The sequence below is a fragment of the Mustela nivalis genome, assembly GCF_964662115.1.
Source record: "Mustela nivalis genome assembly, chromosome: 12".
Lineage (NCBI taxonomy): Eukaryota > Metazoa > Chordata > Mammalia > Carnivora > Mustelidae > Mustela > Mustela nivalis.
The window spans coordinates 94,779,379-94,798,540 of record NC_139031.1 but is presented as its reverse complement, the minus strand read 5'-3'; the positions used below and the strand labels follow the sequence as shown (position 1 = coordinate 94,798,540).

Below are 19,162 nucleotides of genomic sequence, written 5' to 3'. Positions count from 1 at the left end.
CTGGGGGGGAGGGGCTCACTCTCAGAACAGGCTGCAAGGGTGTCAACTCTGTGTGTGTCTGCCATAAGATCCAGTCGCCAGTATTTACAAAACAAAGCAGCTTAGATCCTGGAAAGGTTGGTTTCTTGCTGTGTTTGGATCCCAAATTGACTTTTTGTTTGTTTGTGGGTCTTAGACCTTCAGGTCATAAAATTAAAAGGCAGCAGTAGCTGTCCCTGAGACATCACCAAGTCATTTTATCAGTGAGGAGTTGGAGGTGCTGCCGGGTCAGTGGCCAGCCCAGTTTCATACAGCTGCCCCATTTGGAAAGTTCTGGAATTTTCTGGCACCTTCTTTACGCTATTCAACATGGAGGTGAATTTAGTCAGGACAGCCTGTTGGATCCTGCCTGAGAGAGTTAGCCCCTGAAGAACCACAGGACATTACAGGGTGGAATACGGACCACGAGGCTTCTAAGTACTGTTATCTTTCTGGAAATGTGTGGAATGAGGAAATAATTATACCTGGCAGTGGGCCTGCCTGAGTATTTGGCCTTAACCTTCCCTGCTTCTAGTTTGTCAGGTATGCAGTCTTCCATTCTGTAAAACTTCTCTTAAATGCCTATTTAGTTTTAGTTTTATGGAATATTATTATTATGATTACTTTTTAAATAGGAGATTAGCTCCTTTCTCTGCCTCCTGGAGCAGGAGCCAGTTCCTTACAATGCAAATCCAAAGTTATACCCTGCGAGTATGAGCTGCGTGTCTGTTCGGAATGTGCCGTGAGCACGCGGGCCTCCAGCAGCACTTGGCTGTGGCCGTGCGGAGCTCCAGGCCCCGGCTGATGCCGTGCGTTCTCACCAGTCTTGGGTTCATTTAGATTCTAATGAGTCCAGACCCAAAACTGCCCTCAATAATGTGTGCAAAGTATTATTAGCTTGCACATGAAAACACAGTAAGTACCAATTAGTAGGAGATATATATATATATATATACTTTGCATGTAACGTACTTGCTTTTGTGAACGAATGGATGTGTTGAGAATTCACTGAAACATTTTAAGAGTGAATTTCGTGACCAGGTTTGGTTATCTGTGATTATTCCTGAAAGACGAGAGGTGGTGAGAGACCTGAGGTGCCAGGGGAGGACATCCATTTGCTCATTTGAGTGTCTGTTCGCCATATGCCACCTGAATACCAGGCAGACGTTTACTGGGCACTTTTCTGGGCACTTTTCCATCTCTCTTCCTGCAAGGCTCTGGAACGGGTGGGCAGCAAGCCCTCTTCTCCTGAGCCGGTCGTCCTGATCCTCTGGGATAAGGCAGTGGCGTGCCGGTAGATGGCTACCAGCGGGCTCTCTGAAGAAATGGTAGGTTTATTATAAAGTTTACGTATATGAAGGACATATAGCGCTTGCCTCCGAATGTAAATGGCATGAAGCCAGAGGATGATTATAGATGTTTTTGTTAACCCATGAATCCGTGGACACTGCCCAGTGGCCTTGAGGGCAGGGGCAGATCAGGTGAATGTCAGCAGGTGATTCCCTTACAAGGAAGACGACAGCACAGCTGGGAACGTTGGACCTTTCCACTCCCCTCAGCGATGTGCGACCTCCTTGTTGAACAGAGCAGAGTATATGAACAGTCCCATTTCCTGGATTTTCTGTGCTCCTCCCCATGCAGTGGCCACAGACAATACTACCCTTTAAGTTTGGTATGCATTATGAAGATGGTCCCCATCACTTCCTTACGTCCATAACAGGGCTTGGCAAACCAAGGCCAGCCTGAGTACAGCCTGCACGTGAAGGATGGTTTTCAAGCTTTTGGGCTGGTTTATTTAAAAAAAGAAAAATCACAAGGAGAGTGATTTTGTGACCTATGGAAAGTATATGAAATTCCAAGTTCAGTATCTATAGATGGGATTTTATAAGATTTCATTTATTATTTATATGAGAGAAGGAAAGTGAGAGACATCACAAAGGAAGAGAGAGAGGGAGAAGCAGAATCCCTGCTGAGCAGGGAGCCAGAGGCGGGACTGGATCCCAGGACCCCGAGATCATGATCTGAGCCAAAGGCAGGCATTTAACCAACTGAGCCACCCAGACGCCCCTCTAATGTAGTTTATTTAGCCATAACTTAATGTAATTGTAATAATGAGCATGTTACTAATATTCCTAAGAAGTGAACAGTTGGGGGCAGGTCCAGGGCATGTCTGAGTAGGGACAGCTATGGGTGAAGCGGCAGCCCAGAGGAGGAGGTGTGGCTCCCTCTCCCTGGGGACCCTTCGTGGAAGAAGGATTTCCAGAGCTGGATCTTTAGGGATGAGGGAGAGAGGTGTACACTCGCTGCAGAGCAAAGGGCAGATTCAGGGTGGGAGTGAGCAACTGTTATAGAAAATGATGCTCCGCTGGCCTGGAGCATGGTGGCTAAGGGGTTCTGGGGGCTGTTGGATAGACACTGAACTGATGTGTTGGGTAGAAAACACACCAAAACAAAAACAAAAACAAATCAAAACAAAAACAAAACAAAACACTGTGGCTGTTGTGTATACCAACATTTTTTTTTCCTTTGCTATACCTTAGGAAAGGGGACAGCATTCCTGTTTGTAAGGAGCTGGGGTGTGAGTGTAGCTAGGAGTGGGTGGGTGCACCTTACCCCTCTCTCTGTCCCATTGACACTCCCGGTGACAAAGGGACACCCTTGATGGATTCTCACTGGCTGGCCATGTGTACTTGCCAAGTTCCAGAATCTGTTCTGTCCTGCTCTCATGAAAATTACAATAAAAGGAAAAAAAATTATTTTGCAAGGATAAGAAAAGCTTCTGGAAAGCTGAGTTGGACGGATATGCTTTGGTCCGAGCTGGCAGGCAAAAATCACTCTGGGGTGGGTTACTACCGCTCTGCCTCTTGATGCTGCTTTGAAACTCTGAAAAGGGGCTTTTACAGGGAAAATGGGAAACCTGCCCCCCACTCTTGTGAGCATGGCTTTCCTTTGGATTTGCATTTGATCCAGCAATGACAGGTGACCAAACTGACTCCAGTAAAACTGAACCAGAACTCTGAGGGCCACAGTGTGCCAGGGGAGGCTCTCAAAGCTGTCTGGTCACGACTGTGTAGACGTAACCATCTGGGGAAGTCTGCCCAGCAATCTGGGTGGGCGAAAAGGGCCCAGAGCCCTGCCTGGGGCACCGTCTCCGGTCAGCTTGGTCAGATTCCATTTGGGGGACATTTCCTTCTCCTGCTTCATGCCCCTGTGGTACTGGGGGGGGGGGGACTGACATGGTCCCAGCACACCTGAGCTGTCAACAAAGCCACCTGTGACATCAGCCCTCTCCTCCCAGGCTGCGTCTCCAGGTCTCTGCTGCCTGCCCGTCTGTCAAACAGAAGATGAACCTGGAAGCTTCAGGGACTCACATCCGTCTTGGGGACTGGGTCGTTATCTAAAACACCATGTAAATATTGCTCTATAATGCCCCAAATGATGCTCTATCCTAACACACCTGTTGTTCTCATTACTAACCGTTCCCGAAATCGTACTGTTCCTAAACCAGCCCCCTTGGAAGTATTTTTTTTCCTCCGGGTCCCAGAATGAGGAAGATATGACAATACTTTGTATTTCTGTAATGCTGCATTTAAGATCTCAGAAGCTAGTGACTGAATGGTGTAGGGGGTGGTCTAATTTCGTATCATCACCTCTTCTGTTTTTGAAGATGGAAGAAAGAATCTCCACCGTGTTTATGTGTATGGAGATGAGCAAAGCCTAAACGTAAATTCAGCTGCTAGGTTCAGATGGATGTATGGTTCAGACTTGCATTCAGAAATCTATGTTCAGATGAATGTATTGTATCAGACTTGCATTTTTAAGTGGTTTTCCTGTGCTTATTGAAGCACCTGTGGGCTCCAGGCACACGCCAGGCATTTTGCTTCATCGCTTATGTTTGGATTTGAAAGGAGCAAACGGCAAGGCATGGAGGCTGTCAGAAGGGCAAGGAAGGGACCCGCCCCGCCGCCCCCCACCAGGTCTTGCTCTGAGCCTTTGGGGGCAGGCGTGGGCAAGACACCAGCAAACAGTCTTCTGCACAGGCAGCACCATCCTGATGCGTTCCAGCTGGAGGAGGGAGCCCGCGGCCATCTGAGCCCGCCACCTGCCAGGTGCCCCCTACACTTCCTACACTTTCTGTACCATACCCCTCACCTGGGAGTCATGTTCCTCTGCTGTGTGTGGCCCCAACGATAGGCTCACAACAGGCTCACCCAGAGCAGGGAGGGCAAGCTGCCGGCCCTGAGCTGTTGTATTCAGCAGGGGACAAATCTGAACTTCTTTCAAAACCCTGTTCACCAGGAGGGAAGCATGAGGCATGCTCTGCAGCAACCCCTCCCCACCAGCTTCCTGGCCCACGTCACCATCAGATGCCTGACCCCCGTGCCCCAGTCCCCACCCAGGCTGGTGGGAAGTTTTTAAGATTGATTGATTGATTGATTGATTGCTTTTGAGAGAGAATGCAAGCAAGCAAGGGGGAGGGGAGGAGGGAGAGAGAATCTCAAGCAGACTCCAAGCTGAGTGAGGAGCCCGAGGTGGGGCTTAATCCTATGACCCTGAAGTCATGACCTGAATGGAAACCAAGAGTTGGACCCTTAACTGACTGAGCCACCCAGGCGCCCCAGCAGGCCGACTCTGCTTCCACATCCCGGGTGCTCCTTCTGCGAGAACAGGTTGTCTCACCCTCCTTGAGGCTCCTGAGACCGCTGGCTTCCCAGCCTGGCATGTCCTCTTGCAGCTCTGAGGCTGAGCGCCGCCCCCCCGTCTCCCCGCCCCAGGCTCTCTGTCCCTGGCACTCGGGAATGGCCTCCTCACTTTGAAATCTTGCCCCACCTGCTCCTCGTGTGTCCAGGAGGGTCACTCCTACTGGGTCGCAGTGAAAGGCCGGGCGCGGGTCCCTTTGACTCTCCGTGAGGGTCAGCTTGCTCCTGGAAGATGGAGGCTAGACCTGCAGGGGAGCGGGTTTCCTGCTGAGGGAGACTGTGGAGTTTCTGCTCGGGTTTGTTTGTGAAGCTTAGGAAGTGAATGGACATTTTGTTCAGCTGCACCGAAGCGTTCTGACTTGGGGGAGTTAGTAGAATGCAGACCCTAGGGGAGGCTGGGTGGGGGACTGGGGGCTGGACAGACTGCAGAGCAGGGGGAGAGGACAGAGGCTGCTGGGTGGGAAGGCCCACCTGCCCCTTCACTTCTTCTGGCTGTTGAGGCTAGACCCTCAACAGCATGTTGGGCCACATCCACACCTGACCTACGATGGTGCTCATGTGTTGTTTCGCTTAAAGGGGTCCTGGGATGCAGGGCCCCTCAAACCAGGCTGTGCCCCTGGGGGTGGGGGATGGTGTGGTGCAGAAGTCCTGTGGGGGCCCCTGCCCACCCAAGCAGCCAGATCAAAAACCTGGAGTAGGCACCAGCGGGTACCTTCACAGTGGAGAGTGGAGGGCGACTGGGCTTGTCCACTGACATGAGGGAGGACAGCTCCTCCTCTTCCTCCCTCCCCATCCCTGTCCCTTGATTTCTCTAAGGTTAGAGACCCAGGAGCCCATCTGCCCCGCACTGGCCTCCTGTCCCGTGAACTTCTCCAGGGATGGATTTAGAGACTCCCAGCATGGCCTTGGCTAATCAGCGTGTTACCATGGCCTTTGGGAAATGGGCCTGGCTGGGCTCCTCAGCTCCACGCCCTGCGCGGATTGGGGGGGGGGGGCGGGTCTGGAGGACCCACTCTAGCCGAGCCATGGAAGCACCCAGCTCCGATTTCGCCAGTCCAGGGATCCGCCGTGGGGCCCAGGCCCTATTTTGAGACTCAGCTCCCACGGAGGTTATCAAGTGTCATATTTTCAAAGGAGAATTCAAGGCACCCAGTGCCCAGCTCTCAGGCCAGAAAACGCCTGTATCGACATGGGCTGACCCTTTGCCTCTGTTTCTGTGAGTGTTCTCATGCCTATATGTCTCTCTGCTATTTTTGCTGAAGGTGTCTTTAGTAATAGATTAATGTCAATCTCAATAAAGTGTCATTTCCATGTATTTTAGGCAGTAAAAGTTCTGTTCCTTAATGGGCAGAAATAAGATGTGAGGCAGTGAACACGAGGTTCAGCTATTTTTTACAGCTATTCTGTGTGAGTCTGCTGTCCGGAGTGCGCCCATCGTAATGGAGTCGTGAAAACACAGGCCCAGAAATCAGACGTTCCCTGGCAGACATCAGGCAACGGGGCATTGCCAGAACGGGCCTTTCTCTGAACCATGATTTTGTGCAATTCTGGCCATGGGGTAAAGGAGTCGGGTTCATTTCCCTGAGAAACGCTCAGAGCTCTGTTTTCTTCCAATCAGTTACTGGCTCTGTGGAAAGCTGGCTCGTCAGATTTCTCTGCTTTTCAGTTATTCACAAAAGTAAATAGAAACAGGACCGGCTTATCAGTAGGCAGCAGGGTGCATTTCAGACTGTGTGGCATCCTTTCTAAATTCTTGTTCTGCCATTTTTATCTTAGAATTCCCATTCGGCTTCATTCTTTTCTTTTTTCTTTTTCTTTTTTTTTTTTTTTACACTTTGTTAGAAGGAACTTAATACAATCTTAGTCCTTTTCTTTTTCCCCCTGAAGGAAAGAAAACAACAACAAAAAAACCCTCATGTGCGTCTTGTCGAAAATAAACCCGCATCCCTGCCATCCCCTCATGTCCCAGGTTTGGTGTCTCTAGTGTGTGATAGGAGGCTCGCTGGTGTTTCCTGCCCCTTGCCAGTTCCAGTAGTGAATCAGGAGGAAACTGTAGGATTTGCCAGTAGGTCTTCTGAGCTAAAAAAATTCAGTGCTAACAGGACAGCGTGGTTTTTTGGAGGGTGATGTGAAACCAAGGGTTTTCCACTATTGCTGATAATTACCCCCCAAATATGCTTAAAACAGAAAAAAAAAAAAAAAAAACCTCACTTTAGCTAATGTTTGCCAGCTTTCATTCTGGCACGCTCCAGAACTTAACGGCTGTCTGTATTTATTTTCTCTGATGCCTCGTGTATAATAGAGGTGCCTGCCATTGCCATAGAGATGTGTTGAAATATATTTCTGGTCATTTCTGTAATTTTCTGTTCTTTAGCATCTTGTCTGTCAGTGGACTCACTCACAGTTTCCCTGATGGTTCTGTGGGTTGTGCTTACTAATGGCCACATGGCCCGGGAAGAAATTTGTCAGCATTGAGGAGAACGTCCTGAAAATCTCCGATTGTTCTTTTCTTCGGGAATACAAATGGGCCATGTGCCAGATCTCAGTTTAGGGGTACACCGGCGGCTTCTGTGTGGCTCAGCTTTCCTGGAGCTGCTAAGCCAGCTCTTGCAGAACCACAGCCAGGCGGGTCCTAGGAAATTCCAAAGTCTGCCCTCCCCTCATGGCCTTCCAGAGAAGGAGGAAAGGGAGAACATAGATCTGCGTTCTTCTCTACTAGTCTCTCTTCGTCTCTTGTTTGGGCTATTTCCATTTCTGATCATTCTGGAATGGTGGTGAGATGGAGAATAGCACATTTACGAAAGGACAGTTGGGTCTCTGCCGGTTCTGCCACCCGGGAATAAATGCCAGGCAGTCCCCCTGGACTTCAAGTTCATTCCCATATCTAGCTGAAGCTCTCTTTTCCCACCCGGCCTCCATACTCGAGCCTCACCACAGCACCTGCTGGGGAGGTTTCTGTGTCCTGTCTATTCCTGGAGGCCTCTGGGGGCTGCTTTGTGCCTGGGTAGGGATGCTGCCAGTAATGGAGGGAGCCAGCACTTATCCCTTGTGGGGCTTTCTGTTCTTCCCTTGCTGCTGCGCGGCCTGCCCCCACCCTGTGTCCTCTTGCGGGGTCCATGACTCTTATGCACCACAGCTTAGAGTGGTCTCTGCCCGGGGCCTAGATCCAGCGGGTATCCCTCTTGTTCAGGTCCCTTTGAAGGTCTCTTGAGTCTGCCAAATTCTGCAGTCTCCCGAATTCTGCAGTCTCCACCTGACTTAGGAACTCAACGTTTTGGGGCTTCACCCAGTGGGTCTATAGTGTGCCCACTTCTGACGCTCTCTGTCAGCCAGCTTCATGGGCAGTCCCAGCCAGCCTCCCTCCAAAATTAGTTGGGCAGGAAATGCATCTGTTTCTATTCCTGAACTTGCCCTGGCCCCAGAGACCCACATCATGGCCCTCCCACACAGCCCGGGGCCTGCCCTGCCACAGCTCTGTATCTGCTAGCCTCCAGTCCAGCTCAGTTGTGGTAGGGCTCTCCAGGAGGCCCCTGGATGGTTTGGAGGAGGACAGAGAAGCACCAGGTGAGGGGTGGGGCACCATGATGTCCCCACTAACCTGACGTACTGGCCTCAGAGACCTCTAGCCTTCTCCTCACTACACTAGTGGGTGGGACCCCTCCAGGCAAGGACCTGCTGGGGCATTTCTAGAATCTAGAACATGGGATTCTCGGCTTTCTGGCTTCATGGACATGTGAGAACAGGATAGCCCCGTTCCACACTGTGTCACAGGAGTTGCTCGCTGAAGGCTCAGTTGCCAGGCAGTGACCGTGGATCCGAGAAGAGTGAGGTCACTTAACTTGGACATGATCCCCTGGAGAAGGCATAGGTGTTGTCCCCATCACATGGAGGAGGAAATGGAGGCTGCACCTGGTGACTGCACTGTGTAGGGTCTTTGCTGCTCGGTGGTGGTGCTGAGCTGTGATGAAGGGTTCACAGATGGGGCTGGCAGAGGATCCGCAGCTGGAGATGGGATGGAGGGGAGAGAGTCTCTTCTGAGTCCCTTCTGAGCACCAAGGTTCTGGTCACCGCAGCTGGGCGATGTAGGGTCACAGTGGAAATAGTATTGAGATACAGCATCTCAGGCAGGGAGGTTTGGGGCTGCCCAGTGGCCAGTGGGGAGCACTTAGGTGCTTGTAGTAGGGGCCTGGTAGAAGGGAGTCCTACTTGAGGAAGAGTCTTCCTAGCCTGTAGACATGGGGACTCAGAAGGAGGTGTGTCAGGAGTCAGAGGAGATTCTGTGAGAGTCTAATGCAGTAGTCCAGCCTGAGTGTGGGTGGAGCAGGGAGGGTGGGAAGGAGGAGGTCGTGTGGGGCCTGGCAGAGTTGGAACCAACTTGCACTGACATGGGAGGAGGGGAAGGAAGCTTAGGAGGAAGATGGGGAGTGGAGGGGGAGGCAGAGAAGGAAGGGGAGTAGGAAGAGATGAAGGCCAGGGAGAAGTCTTGGGGAATAGTGGAGCCTCCCAGTGAAAGGAGGGTCAGTGAGCAGCTTTGCACAGAGAGCTCGTCATTCGGCTTGTAATGCCCTACAAGCCAGCAGACTTACACAGTCTCTGGGATTGCGGGACCAAGGTGGTGGCTGGGTGTGGGTAGGGCCTCTGTGCAGTGAGGCTGGCATCTAACCAGGGGACAGCTGGGGGAAAACACACTCCTAGTCTCCTCCATGGGGCTCTGCTAGAGGACCCCTGCCTCCCCAGCCAGAGAGGATGGTTGACCAGATCTCTGGGGGCTGCTAGTCAGGGAAGTAGGTAGTTCTGGTGACACAGAGCAGACTGCAGGGGCCCAAGGGAGAAAGGTGTTGTCCTGGCCAGCAGATCCCCTTATCTCAGGCCCTCTGTGCCTTCAGTGGGACCCCAGGCCCTCAGCTCTGTTGAGAACTGGAGCATGTCGGGCTCCTAGGCACGTCTCCCTGCATACATTATCTGTTTGGCAGCATTGTTGGTAATCCTGGGACAGTGGTATTTGGTAGAAACTGAATATGGGTTTCGAGCTTGAAAAACCACACTACGGCAAGACTGGCTGCCAAAAAACAATGAGCTTCTTGTCACATGGTTGTTTTGGAGGGAAGAAAAGAAAAACAAACACTCTTCAGGAAAAGAAGTTGCTGAATTGTGCCTTTGGATGGCAAGAATTGCTTTCTACAAGTTCAGCAAATGCCTTGTTGCCCAAGGTGGGCATCGACATGAAAGGTATGACCTGGCTCTTAAAGAATAATTAGGGTTTTTCTCCCCCAAGTGACCTCCTGCGTTTCCTGTATGGGCCCCCGTATAAGAAAGTGGTGGGTGCGCTTTGTAAGAAAGAAGCAGGCTGCCGCCAGGCATCCACATTAGGGAGGAGGAAACTCTCCTCCTCTCCCTAGTCGCTCCTCCTTTTAACATTTTATTTTCCAAGGTTAAAAGGTCTGTGAATTTGACCACGAAAATGAAAGCATCTTGTGAGTTTGGTCGCTGGTGGCGCACACAGCAGGGAGCATCTCCGCAAGCGCGGTCACCCGTGCACAGGCTTGCTTGGGAAGAAACCCTGCATCGGGTAGCACCTTTATTAATAAGTCACTAGGCTGGGTCGGATCAGAGGCCTCTGCTTGTTCTCACCGCACTGCCTCGCCTCCGTCTCCCAGTCCAGGGAAGCTCCTTCATCTCCTAGGACTGCCTTAGCCCAGGCTGGAGACCGCTCTACTCTCCTTGTAGGGGGCAAAGCAAGCTGCTCCAGGCAGGGGCAGGGAACAGCTTGGGATGTGTGCAAACATTGCCAGGTGGTTTGGCAATCAGTAAGTCTTCTCTGATCTATTTCATTTCATTTGATAAGAATGTTCCAACCTCAGGAAAGGAGCACCGCCTGTTATTTGGAAGGAGAGATCCTTTTGCTGTATCATTCGACCATGTAGTTACTCTTGTTTTATCTGATGGTTGGAGCAGAAGCCGTTCTGCCCAGCTTCATCGCAGAGCATTTGCCGATGGTTAAGTGATCCACACCTATGGAGCTTTCTTAACTGCCTAGGAGTTGGGTAATGCTGTGGGACACGGCTCTCCTATGTTCCTCTTTGAGTATTGACTTGATGTGTGCAGAGATAGAAGCGTTCCCACATATGCGGCCCAAGTGTAGAGTTTGGTGAGTGTTATGGATATCTTTTGTTATTATGTCTTTGAGAATCCTATCAAGAAAACTAATCTTTTTATGTTGAATTACTGAAAGCTTCCCCAAACCTGGGTCAAAGCGGTGCAATAAGGTTGTGAGTAGGGTTTCTCTGTTGATTTTGAATGCATTTGTTGCACAAATGAGCCTTTTGGGGGCACCTTGAGGAGTTAGCTTCCAAGCTGCCCTCATGGAGACTGGAGGCTGGCTTTTTGGGGTTTTTGTCCTCAACAATAAACCTGTTAATAGTAGTTAAATTATTTGTAGCAGCTACCAGTCCTTGAGTATGGCCTCCACAGCACTGCAGCATGAGAAACATTTAATCCTTGTGTTAACTGTGTCAGATGAAGGTTGAAAGTGCTCATTGGTCAGCTCTAGGGGAAACTGAGGCTTAAAAGTGCCAAGAACCTGCGCACATGAAGTCACTTGTTGGAGCTCACACAGCTTGGGGGTATCTTTACTAGATCTGAACTTATGTTTTCCTGACTGCAGAGCATGTCACGGGGACTGGTAGATGGCTTACAGCTGTAGAACTATGTTCCAGGGGTAGAATTCTGAAATATGGTGTCCGCATTGCCCCAAAATACTGCCTTTTCCTGGGGACAGCCACTGCCCCTGGTTTTACTAGAACAGTGTGGCATTACTGTCTTCATCTGTAAGCTGCAACTTAGAATGGCCTCTTCACTTGAGACTTTCATGCATACATGTCTTTCAGCCCGTGTCATTCATCTGGACCTCTGGTGAATGTCCCTCTTGTATCGGGTTTTGTTGGTAAAGACAGAGCTGGTAGAGTAATGCAACTGGGGGATGTGCCTCATTTGTCCTTTATTAGAAGGAATTGTTGCCTTAGAGAGAATGTTGCCCTCTTAGAGGTGCTCGACTCTGAGAGAAAGTATTATACGGGTTCTAACCCGGGGTTGATCACTCACGGTGGTCTGTGGAGCTTGCGTGCACGTGAAGGTTCATCTTTCCTGGAGAGAGGACAAGTAGCCTTCATTGGATCCTCTAAGGATCCTCTAAAGATCCTCTAAGGAGTCCCCAACCATCAAGTTATTGGAACCCTGAGGACTGACTCAGGGGCTGTCCTAGCTCTGGACACCATCCATGGACAGGTCCTTCCCTTTCCCTTTGACTCTGCCCCTTCCTCTGTTCCCTGAGGGTGCTGAACATGGTCCCTGTGATCCGTGGAATCTATAAGAAAACTAGAGCCTCAAATGAAATTCTTGGGGCTTCTAACTTTACCTAGAAATAAGACGAGGCTCTAATTATGCTTTGAAACAAGGCTTGTCCAGACCCCACATTGCAGCAGATGGCTTGTGTCTATGATTGTGCCAGAAGCTTCAACAAAGGGCCGTTTTCTGACCTACCCCTCCCATTATGGCTACCCCCACAGGACACCAATGTTCTTGCACAGGGCACAGCATTTAGACAACTCAACATCAACCTGCCAGATACCCCTGGGGGTTTGCTTTCAGGAAATAGCTGAGGGGCAGGGACACATTACAGCCTGAGTGGATTCCGAGATTCAGCTGGCATTCCAGTCTTTCCAGCCATGGAGAACTTATTCACCCTGTGCCATCCTCAGTCACCCCATACTTAAGATGGGAAGCTCTACCTGCCGTGTGAAGCTGCTGGGAGAAGCAGGCACACACAGAAGGCTTGGCTGCCTCATAAGTGTTCAGAAACTAAGAGCTAAGAACCATCTGAATATTGTCCTTAGAGCTGTGAGAGCTGATTCCTTGCCATTGGGTGTTTGGTGGCTCCCTAAATAATCCCTGGGTACCTTCACTATCTGCTGTCCTCTGGGCATCTGGACATTCCCCTTGGCTTCATTCATAGCAAACTTGGTTAGTGGCATAGCAGCTGAATCCCAGCATTGAGAAATCACTCACTCATGCAGCAAATAGTTGCTGAGCGACTCTGTCTGTCTTGACCCCTGTTCCCTTGGAGTGGGAGTCTAGAGTCGTGGCTGGTCCGAAACAGCTCAGCAAAGACCTGTTAGTGCAGATCAGGAGAAGCACTAGAGAAGGAACCAAGTCCCTGAGGGAGAATGACAGGGCCTCATTAGGAATTGGGGGATGACCTTTCAGGGAGTGCACTTCTCAGTTTGGGTCATGGCGGGCGGAAAGGAACCAAGGAGAGGGAAGATCATCCCAGCAGGAGGGACAGCATGTTCAAGTCCTCAACAAGGGAGAGCTTGCTTGTTCCAGGTGTGGAGGAGGAGGTTAGGTTGGGACTTGGCAGGTGGCAGAGCTGAGGCTGGTGGAGAGTCAAGGTGGGAAGTCTTGGTCCTTTGAGGCCATGCCAAGGTGCTGTACTTTATTACAAATACAAAGCAAAGCGCTGAAGGGACTAGATGAAGAGTAAGCAGGAATGCAGAATCTCTTGGCAGGAAGCAAGGATGAGCAGTGGGACAGAGCCTGTGGATGTCAGGTCGGGATGAGGGGATTTTGTCCTAATGAGTGGCATCCTGCTTCTAATGGGGATTCCATCTAAGCCACTCCAGAGCCCTCTGAAACAGCTCTTTCTGAGTCCCAGTTGAAAGGTGAGTCCCTTTGGTAGCAGCGTCCCTCCCTGTCCCTTGTTCCTGGCCTGGATGGAAAGGAAGGACACGCGGTGCTGTTGCTAGATTATTGAGAATAGTTTGGAAGACCACTTTCCCACCCCATTTGCCTCCACGGTATTTTCCCCCTCATTTCTAACAATCAAGTTAGTTTATTCCTGGCCTCTGCTGTTGGGATCGGTGTCTTTCTTCCACTTTGTTCTGGGGTTTTATTGTCCCTGGAAGGATCAATGGAAGGACGTTGTTGGTGCCAAAAGAAGGCCCACCTTTGCCTGGACTTCATCTATCAAGCACTTGATATGCTTCAACTTTCATTGAATTTCTTTAGAAAACTGTAGATGTATCTTGCAGAAGGGAAATTCTACCCACTAGATAAAACACATTTACAAAAGAAAACCGGTTAATTTCCTTAGTCATGCCAACCCTATTGAAGACTCTCAGGGAGCGTGACCCCGAAGTATAGAGTGACCTGTAGGCCCCACTCTGAAATCCAAGTCTCAGGGTGTGGTTTCTGAGTGGACAGGGTAGACAGGGAATCACAGGGGGAGGGGTCGACTTTGGAAGAGCCATGCCAGGGGCCTGATAGGCACTGTGTCATGTGGTTGGTCACACAGGTGATGCCACTGCCTCTCTGCAGAGAATGGGAGAGGTGAGAGAGAATCCTGCTTCTCTCCATGAGTTTTGAGAGGAGCTCCTAGGGCTGATCAGAGCTGTGCCTCCATCACTCATGTGTGTACCAGAAGGCTCTAGAATGTTCTTGGAATCTCAGCTGTCACTGTGATGGTGACCCAAGGACCAGGTGATCCTCTTCTTTAAAATACTACTCTCTTCTTAAAGATAGACATGACCTGCCCAGTCTGTGGTCAGATGAACCACCAGGGTAGGATTCAGGGAGTGGATAGAAGGCTTATGTGGGCCAGGCACCACACACCCCTTCCTTAGAAGGTGCTAGGACAGGAAGGGCCTTCTCTCCATGCACAAGATCAGATTTTGAAACTCAGTGTGGCCTGGTCACTCATGGCCATCAGTGGGATGATGGCCATCCTGCCTGGCCTGCCTGGCCCCCTCCTGTTCAGCCTGTCCAGTTGGAGATGATCTAAGATAGTGGGGATGAGCAGAAAACCCCTGATAAATCCTGGGACTCGGTCTGCCTGCCTGTCTCAGAACTGATAGTGTAGGGACCCATTTTTATTTTTAAATATTCTATTGTATTTTAATTTTTTATTGACGTAGAGTTGACACATGATGTTTTAGTAGTTTCATTTTACAACATAGTGATTAGACAATTGTATACATTACTCCAGTGCTCACCCCAGTGTGACTGCCTTCCCTATGCTCTACTTGCCATCCCTCTGACTTACTCATTTTATAACTGGAAGTTTGTACTTCTTACTCCACTTTACCTATTCTGCCCATCCCTTCCCTGCCTCCCCTCTAAACACCACCACTGTGTTCTCTGTGTGTGTGAGTCTGTTTCTGTTTTTCTTTGTTCATTTCTCTTGTTGCCTTAGATGCATATATAAATTAAATCATCTGATACCCTCTAGATCCATTCATTCTATTGAAATTGGCAAGATCTTATTCTTTTTTATGGCTGAGTCATTATACATTCACAATCATTGTACTTTCCACAGCTTCTTTATTTATTCGTCTATCAGTGGATCCTGGGATTGTTTCTATATCTTGGTTATTGTAGATAATGCTGCAGTAAACATAGGGGTACAAAGATCTTTTCAAATCAGTGCATTCATTTTCTTCGAGTAAGCACCCAGTGGTAGAATTACTAGCTAGCACTATGGCACCTTTTTTTTTTTTTTTAAAGTTGGAGGGCAGTGTCCATCTTAGAAAGGAGAGTGACCACATATGAAAAATACCACATAGCATTAGGTGGAAAAAAAACACATAAAAATCATTCCCAAACCCCAATTCCTTGGTATTCAATGCTGTATCTCCCACTGAGGTAAGGTTGTGCCACTGTCCCATGGCATAAAGGAAGGAAGGAAGGAAGGAAACCAAAAACAACCTCCATAAGAGGTAGACCCAAGCCTACATAACCACCATGTGTGTGTTCTAAGGAGCTCTACCCGCTCAGTGACACTGCTCCTTCTCCTTCATATGTAAGAAGACTGTGCTGAAGATGAAGGGCCCCAGCATCATGGCGAAGGCACTGGCTAGGTTAGTAGGGCTAGGCCGAGGGGATGAAGGGCTCATACTCTGTGTACTGGACAGGCCTCATGGACACCTGAGTGTGTGCAGTCTAGCCAGCTGTAATCCACTTTCAACTGGAATGCCCATACACATCAGGCAACTTGAAATGGACACCATATTTGCCACCTAGGGCCTACTAGATGGCACTAAAAATATTTCTCTTTTTAAGTTTTTGACAAACCTCCATACTGTTTTCCAGAGTGGCTGCACCAGTTTGCATTCCCACCGACGGTGCACGAAGATTCCTTTCTCTCCGCATCCTCACCAACATCTGTTTTCTTTTCTTCATGATCTTAGCCATTCTGACATGTGTGAGTTGATATCTCATTGTGGTTTTGATCTGCATTTCCCTGATGATGCACGATATTGAGCATCTTCATGTGTCTGTTGGCCCTCTGGATGTCTTCTTTGGAATAAGATGTGTTCAGGTCTTCTGCTCAATTTTTGATGGGATTGATGGGATTGTTTGTTTGTTTGGCATTGAATTGTGTAAATTCTGTATATATTTTGGATATGAGCCCCTTATTGGACTATCATTTGCAAATTTCTGCCTCCATTCTGTAGGTTGCCTTTCATTTTTTGACCGTTTCCTTTGCTGCAGAAGAGCATTTTATTGTGATGAAGTCCCAATAGTTTATTTTTGTTTTTATTTCCCTTGCCTGAGGAGACACATCCAGAAAAATATTCCTAAGGCTGATGTCCAAGAGATTACTGCCTGTGTTTTCTTTTAGCGGGTTTATGGTTTCAGGTTTCACATTTAGGTCTTTAGTCCATTTTGAGTTTATTTTTGCATACAGTGTAAGAAAGTCTTGTGATACTCCCAAAACAACGATTGTGACATCTTTTATTCAATTAAATGTATTTAGTTTTCTTAAATACCTATAGGCATGAAGCTAGGTAAGTATGCTCCTTTTACAACTGTAAAATGAAAACAGATTGTACAAATTACACATTGTACAAATAAAGCACAAAAGTCACATTAACAACGTTGTTAGTTGCTGATAGTTACTGTGAACTTGAGTACTAGCCAGTGTCTGTGCTCATAAGCATCATTACACTGGATCATCATGGCAATCCTACGAGGTCATTCCTATTTTCCAGATAAGGAAACTGAGGCACAGGGCTCCATCAGTAGCTGAGAGCACATAATCAGTGGACAGCAGAGCGAGGCTTTGATCCAAGGCTGCCTGACATGTAGCCATGTGGCCCTCACTCTGAATCACAACCCTCCACTCCTTTTCTGTGGCCCTGACACTTGACTGAGATCACCAGCATTCAATCTGACGTGTAAAAGGTTAAATCTTTGTAGGTCATTTTCTTCCTGTGCACATCAATCTTTTGACTTTAAGATAGTGACCATCATTTACATCAATGCCTCCTGCACTGTGGTTGCTTGTGTTTTTTTTTTTTTAAGATTTATTTATTTGAGTGAGAGAGCACAGAGCAGGAGAGGCAAAGGGACAGGGAGAGAGAATCCAAAGCAGACTCTGCACTGAGCGTGGAGCCCAGTGTGGGGCTCAGTATCATGATCCTGGCATCACGACCTGAGCCAAAATCAAGAGTCAGACATTCCACCAACCGAGCCACCCAGGGGCCCCTATGGTGGCTTTTTAATGCAGATAACAAGATCCCATTAATTTGATGGACCTGTTCGATAATGTATGTGAACTTGATACTGAGAAGTACTTAAATCAAATATTTGCTATTGCCTTTTTAACACCACATGTCTAATTAACAAGGCAGGACCTTTTCATCACAATTTTGGGCAACAGAGAACAAGTGTGGTCAGTTCTGGAGCAGTGCAAGAACTCTGGATTTGGACCACCATGGATCCCTTGACCCTCACAGTGCAGAGGACATTATTCAGTCTCTGCTGCAGGTGTGGTCCCAACCCCACCCAGCATTGGTACTGAACAGTGTGGCAGTGAATACAACGCAGATGACCCTATGCGGGAAGCTCCTAATTTAAAAAAAAAATACACACACACACACACACACACACACACAAACACGATTGCAGGTAAAAAAAATCTTTCACCCTTTAGGCTGCCAACAACTCCACTTGTAGATCTTTTGGGATTCGTGAACTCTGCTTTGAAGAATAATGTGTTTTAAAGATGAGGTTTCTTGCACAAAAGTTTCACTTAAGAATCCTATAATTATTTTAGAACACTGTTTTTTAAAAAACTAAACAGGCACACTCAAACACATTGTGACTTGATGAAATTTCCATGCTGCGCAGGTGCACCTTTTTGCTATAAATGAACTTCACACTGCCATAAGTCTGTTTTAGATTTCTCCCTGGGTCCGATGCCCTCTTTGGGCACATGAGAGTACGTAAAGACAGGAGAGCTGTTCTGAGACCTACTCCCTGCCAGGTCCTGAGGCAGTCACCGTACTTCTGTTACCAGGTTCAGTCTACACGGAAACTCAAGCTCAAGCCTCATGGGCAGAGCCCCAGAGTGTCCGTGAGCCCCATGCTATGCCTTCAGTGCCTCGGTGGGGAAAGCCATGGCTTACGCAGCTAGAAGCTCCTAGCCGGCAGAGTACCCAAGCTGGCGGCTCTGAAACCAGCACCATCAGAGTCATGAAATGTTATTGTTTCTGCTAGAAGGCAGGGCAGAAGCACTGCAGAAGCACCTGAATGGCTATCTGTCATCTTCACGGTGTACTGACTGGAGTCCCAGCCAAGTGAGTGGGGGCTGCCGGGACCCTGCAACCCTGGAAAAGCTCACCTCCTCGGCCCTCCCACTCGCACCATCTGCTCCACTTGGAGCGCTGGTCCCCATCTCTGCCAGCTTGGGCCACGGAAACCACAGGGCAAAATGGACACTATCCACCCCCAGACTCTAGTCGAGGTTGCTGGGTGGACGGGCAACGTCCTGTCGTCCTGCCGTACCTGCCGGGCCCTGGCGCACTAGTCTGAGCACCTCACTTTCACCTTCCGGGGCTCTCCACGGGAAGAGCCGGCCCTCTCAGCAGGCTCCTTCCTCTCTAGCTTCTCATACCAGACCCACACCATCTTCCCCCAGCTGGAGCACACACTGTTCTAGAACGAGCTCTCATTCCCCTCCATCCTGCTAATGTAGAGCTTTCTGCCTGACTCTTTCTAACCTAGTCCCTCTCCTGTTGCTCCTGCGATCACGCGCTTCTCCTTTGGATCTGACCGTCCGCAGCTTTGAATTGCTATGGCTTCTGAGCTTGCCTTCCAGAGCTGTCGGAATGGGTGTATGTGCGCGCATGCGTGCTCCTCCGTGAGCACATGCACGCTTCTCCATGAGCACATGCACGCTCTCCGTGGGCACATGCTCCCCAGGAGCAGGCATTGCTGTGCTCAGAGCCATTTGGGGACAGGCACAAGGGTCTCGGCAATCCAGTCCACGCTCAGCCCCCTGCCTCCCTCTCACGTCCTTGCTGGGAGCAGCCTCATGCCGCCCTTGAGCTTGCCACCTCCGACCGACTTCTGTTACCACGGCTGGCAGGTGACTTCCTGAACCAGCC

At 49.3% G+C, this 19,162-nt stretch overlaps 1 protein-coding gene across 11 annotated transcripts in view; it reads left to right on the top strand.

The window, feature by feature from the left end:
• The window catches only part of COBL (cordon-bleu WH2 repeat protein), a 261,173-nt gene that overhangs the window by 67,242 nt on the left and 174,769 nt on the right, over positions 1–19,162 (top strand). The window contains exon 1 of one of the 11 annotated variants that reach the window (XM_082692843.1): positions 3,317–3,427. The exons of the other annotated variants lie outside the window; for them this stretch is intronic. Within the exon in view, the coding sequence (XP_082548969.1) occupies positions 3,426–3,427 (2 nt within the window). The 5' untranslated portion in view covers positions 3,317–3,425. Of the gene's footprint in view, positions 1–3,316; positions 3,428–19,162 lie in introns of those variants that run through there. 11 annotated transcript variants of the gene reach the window in all.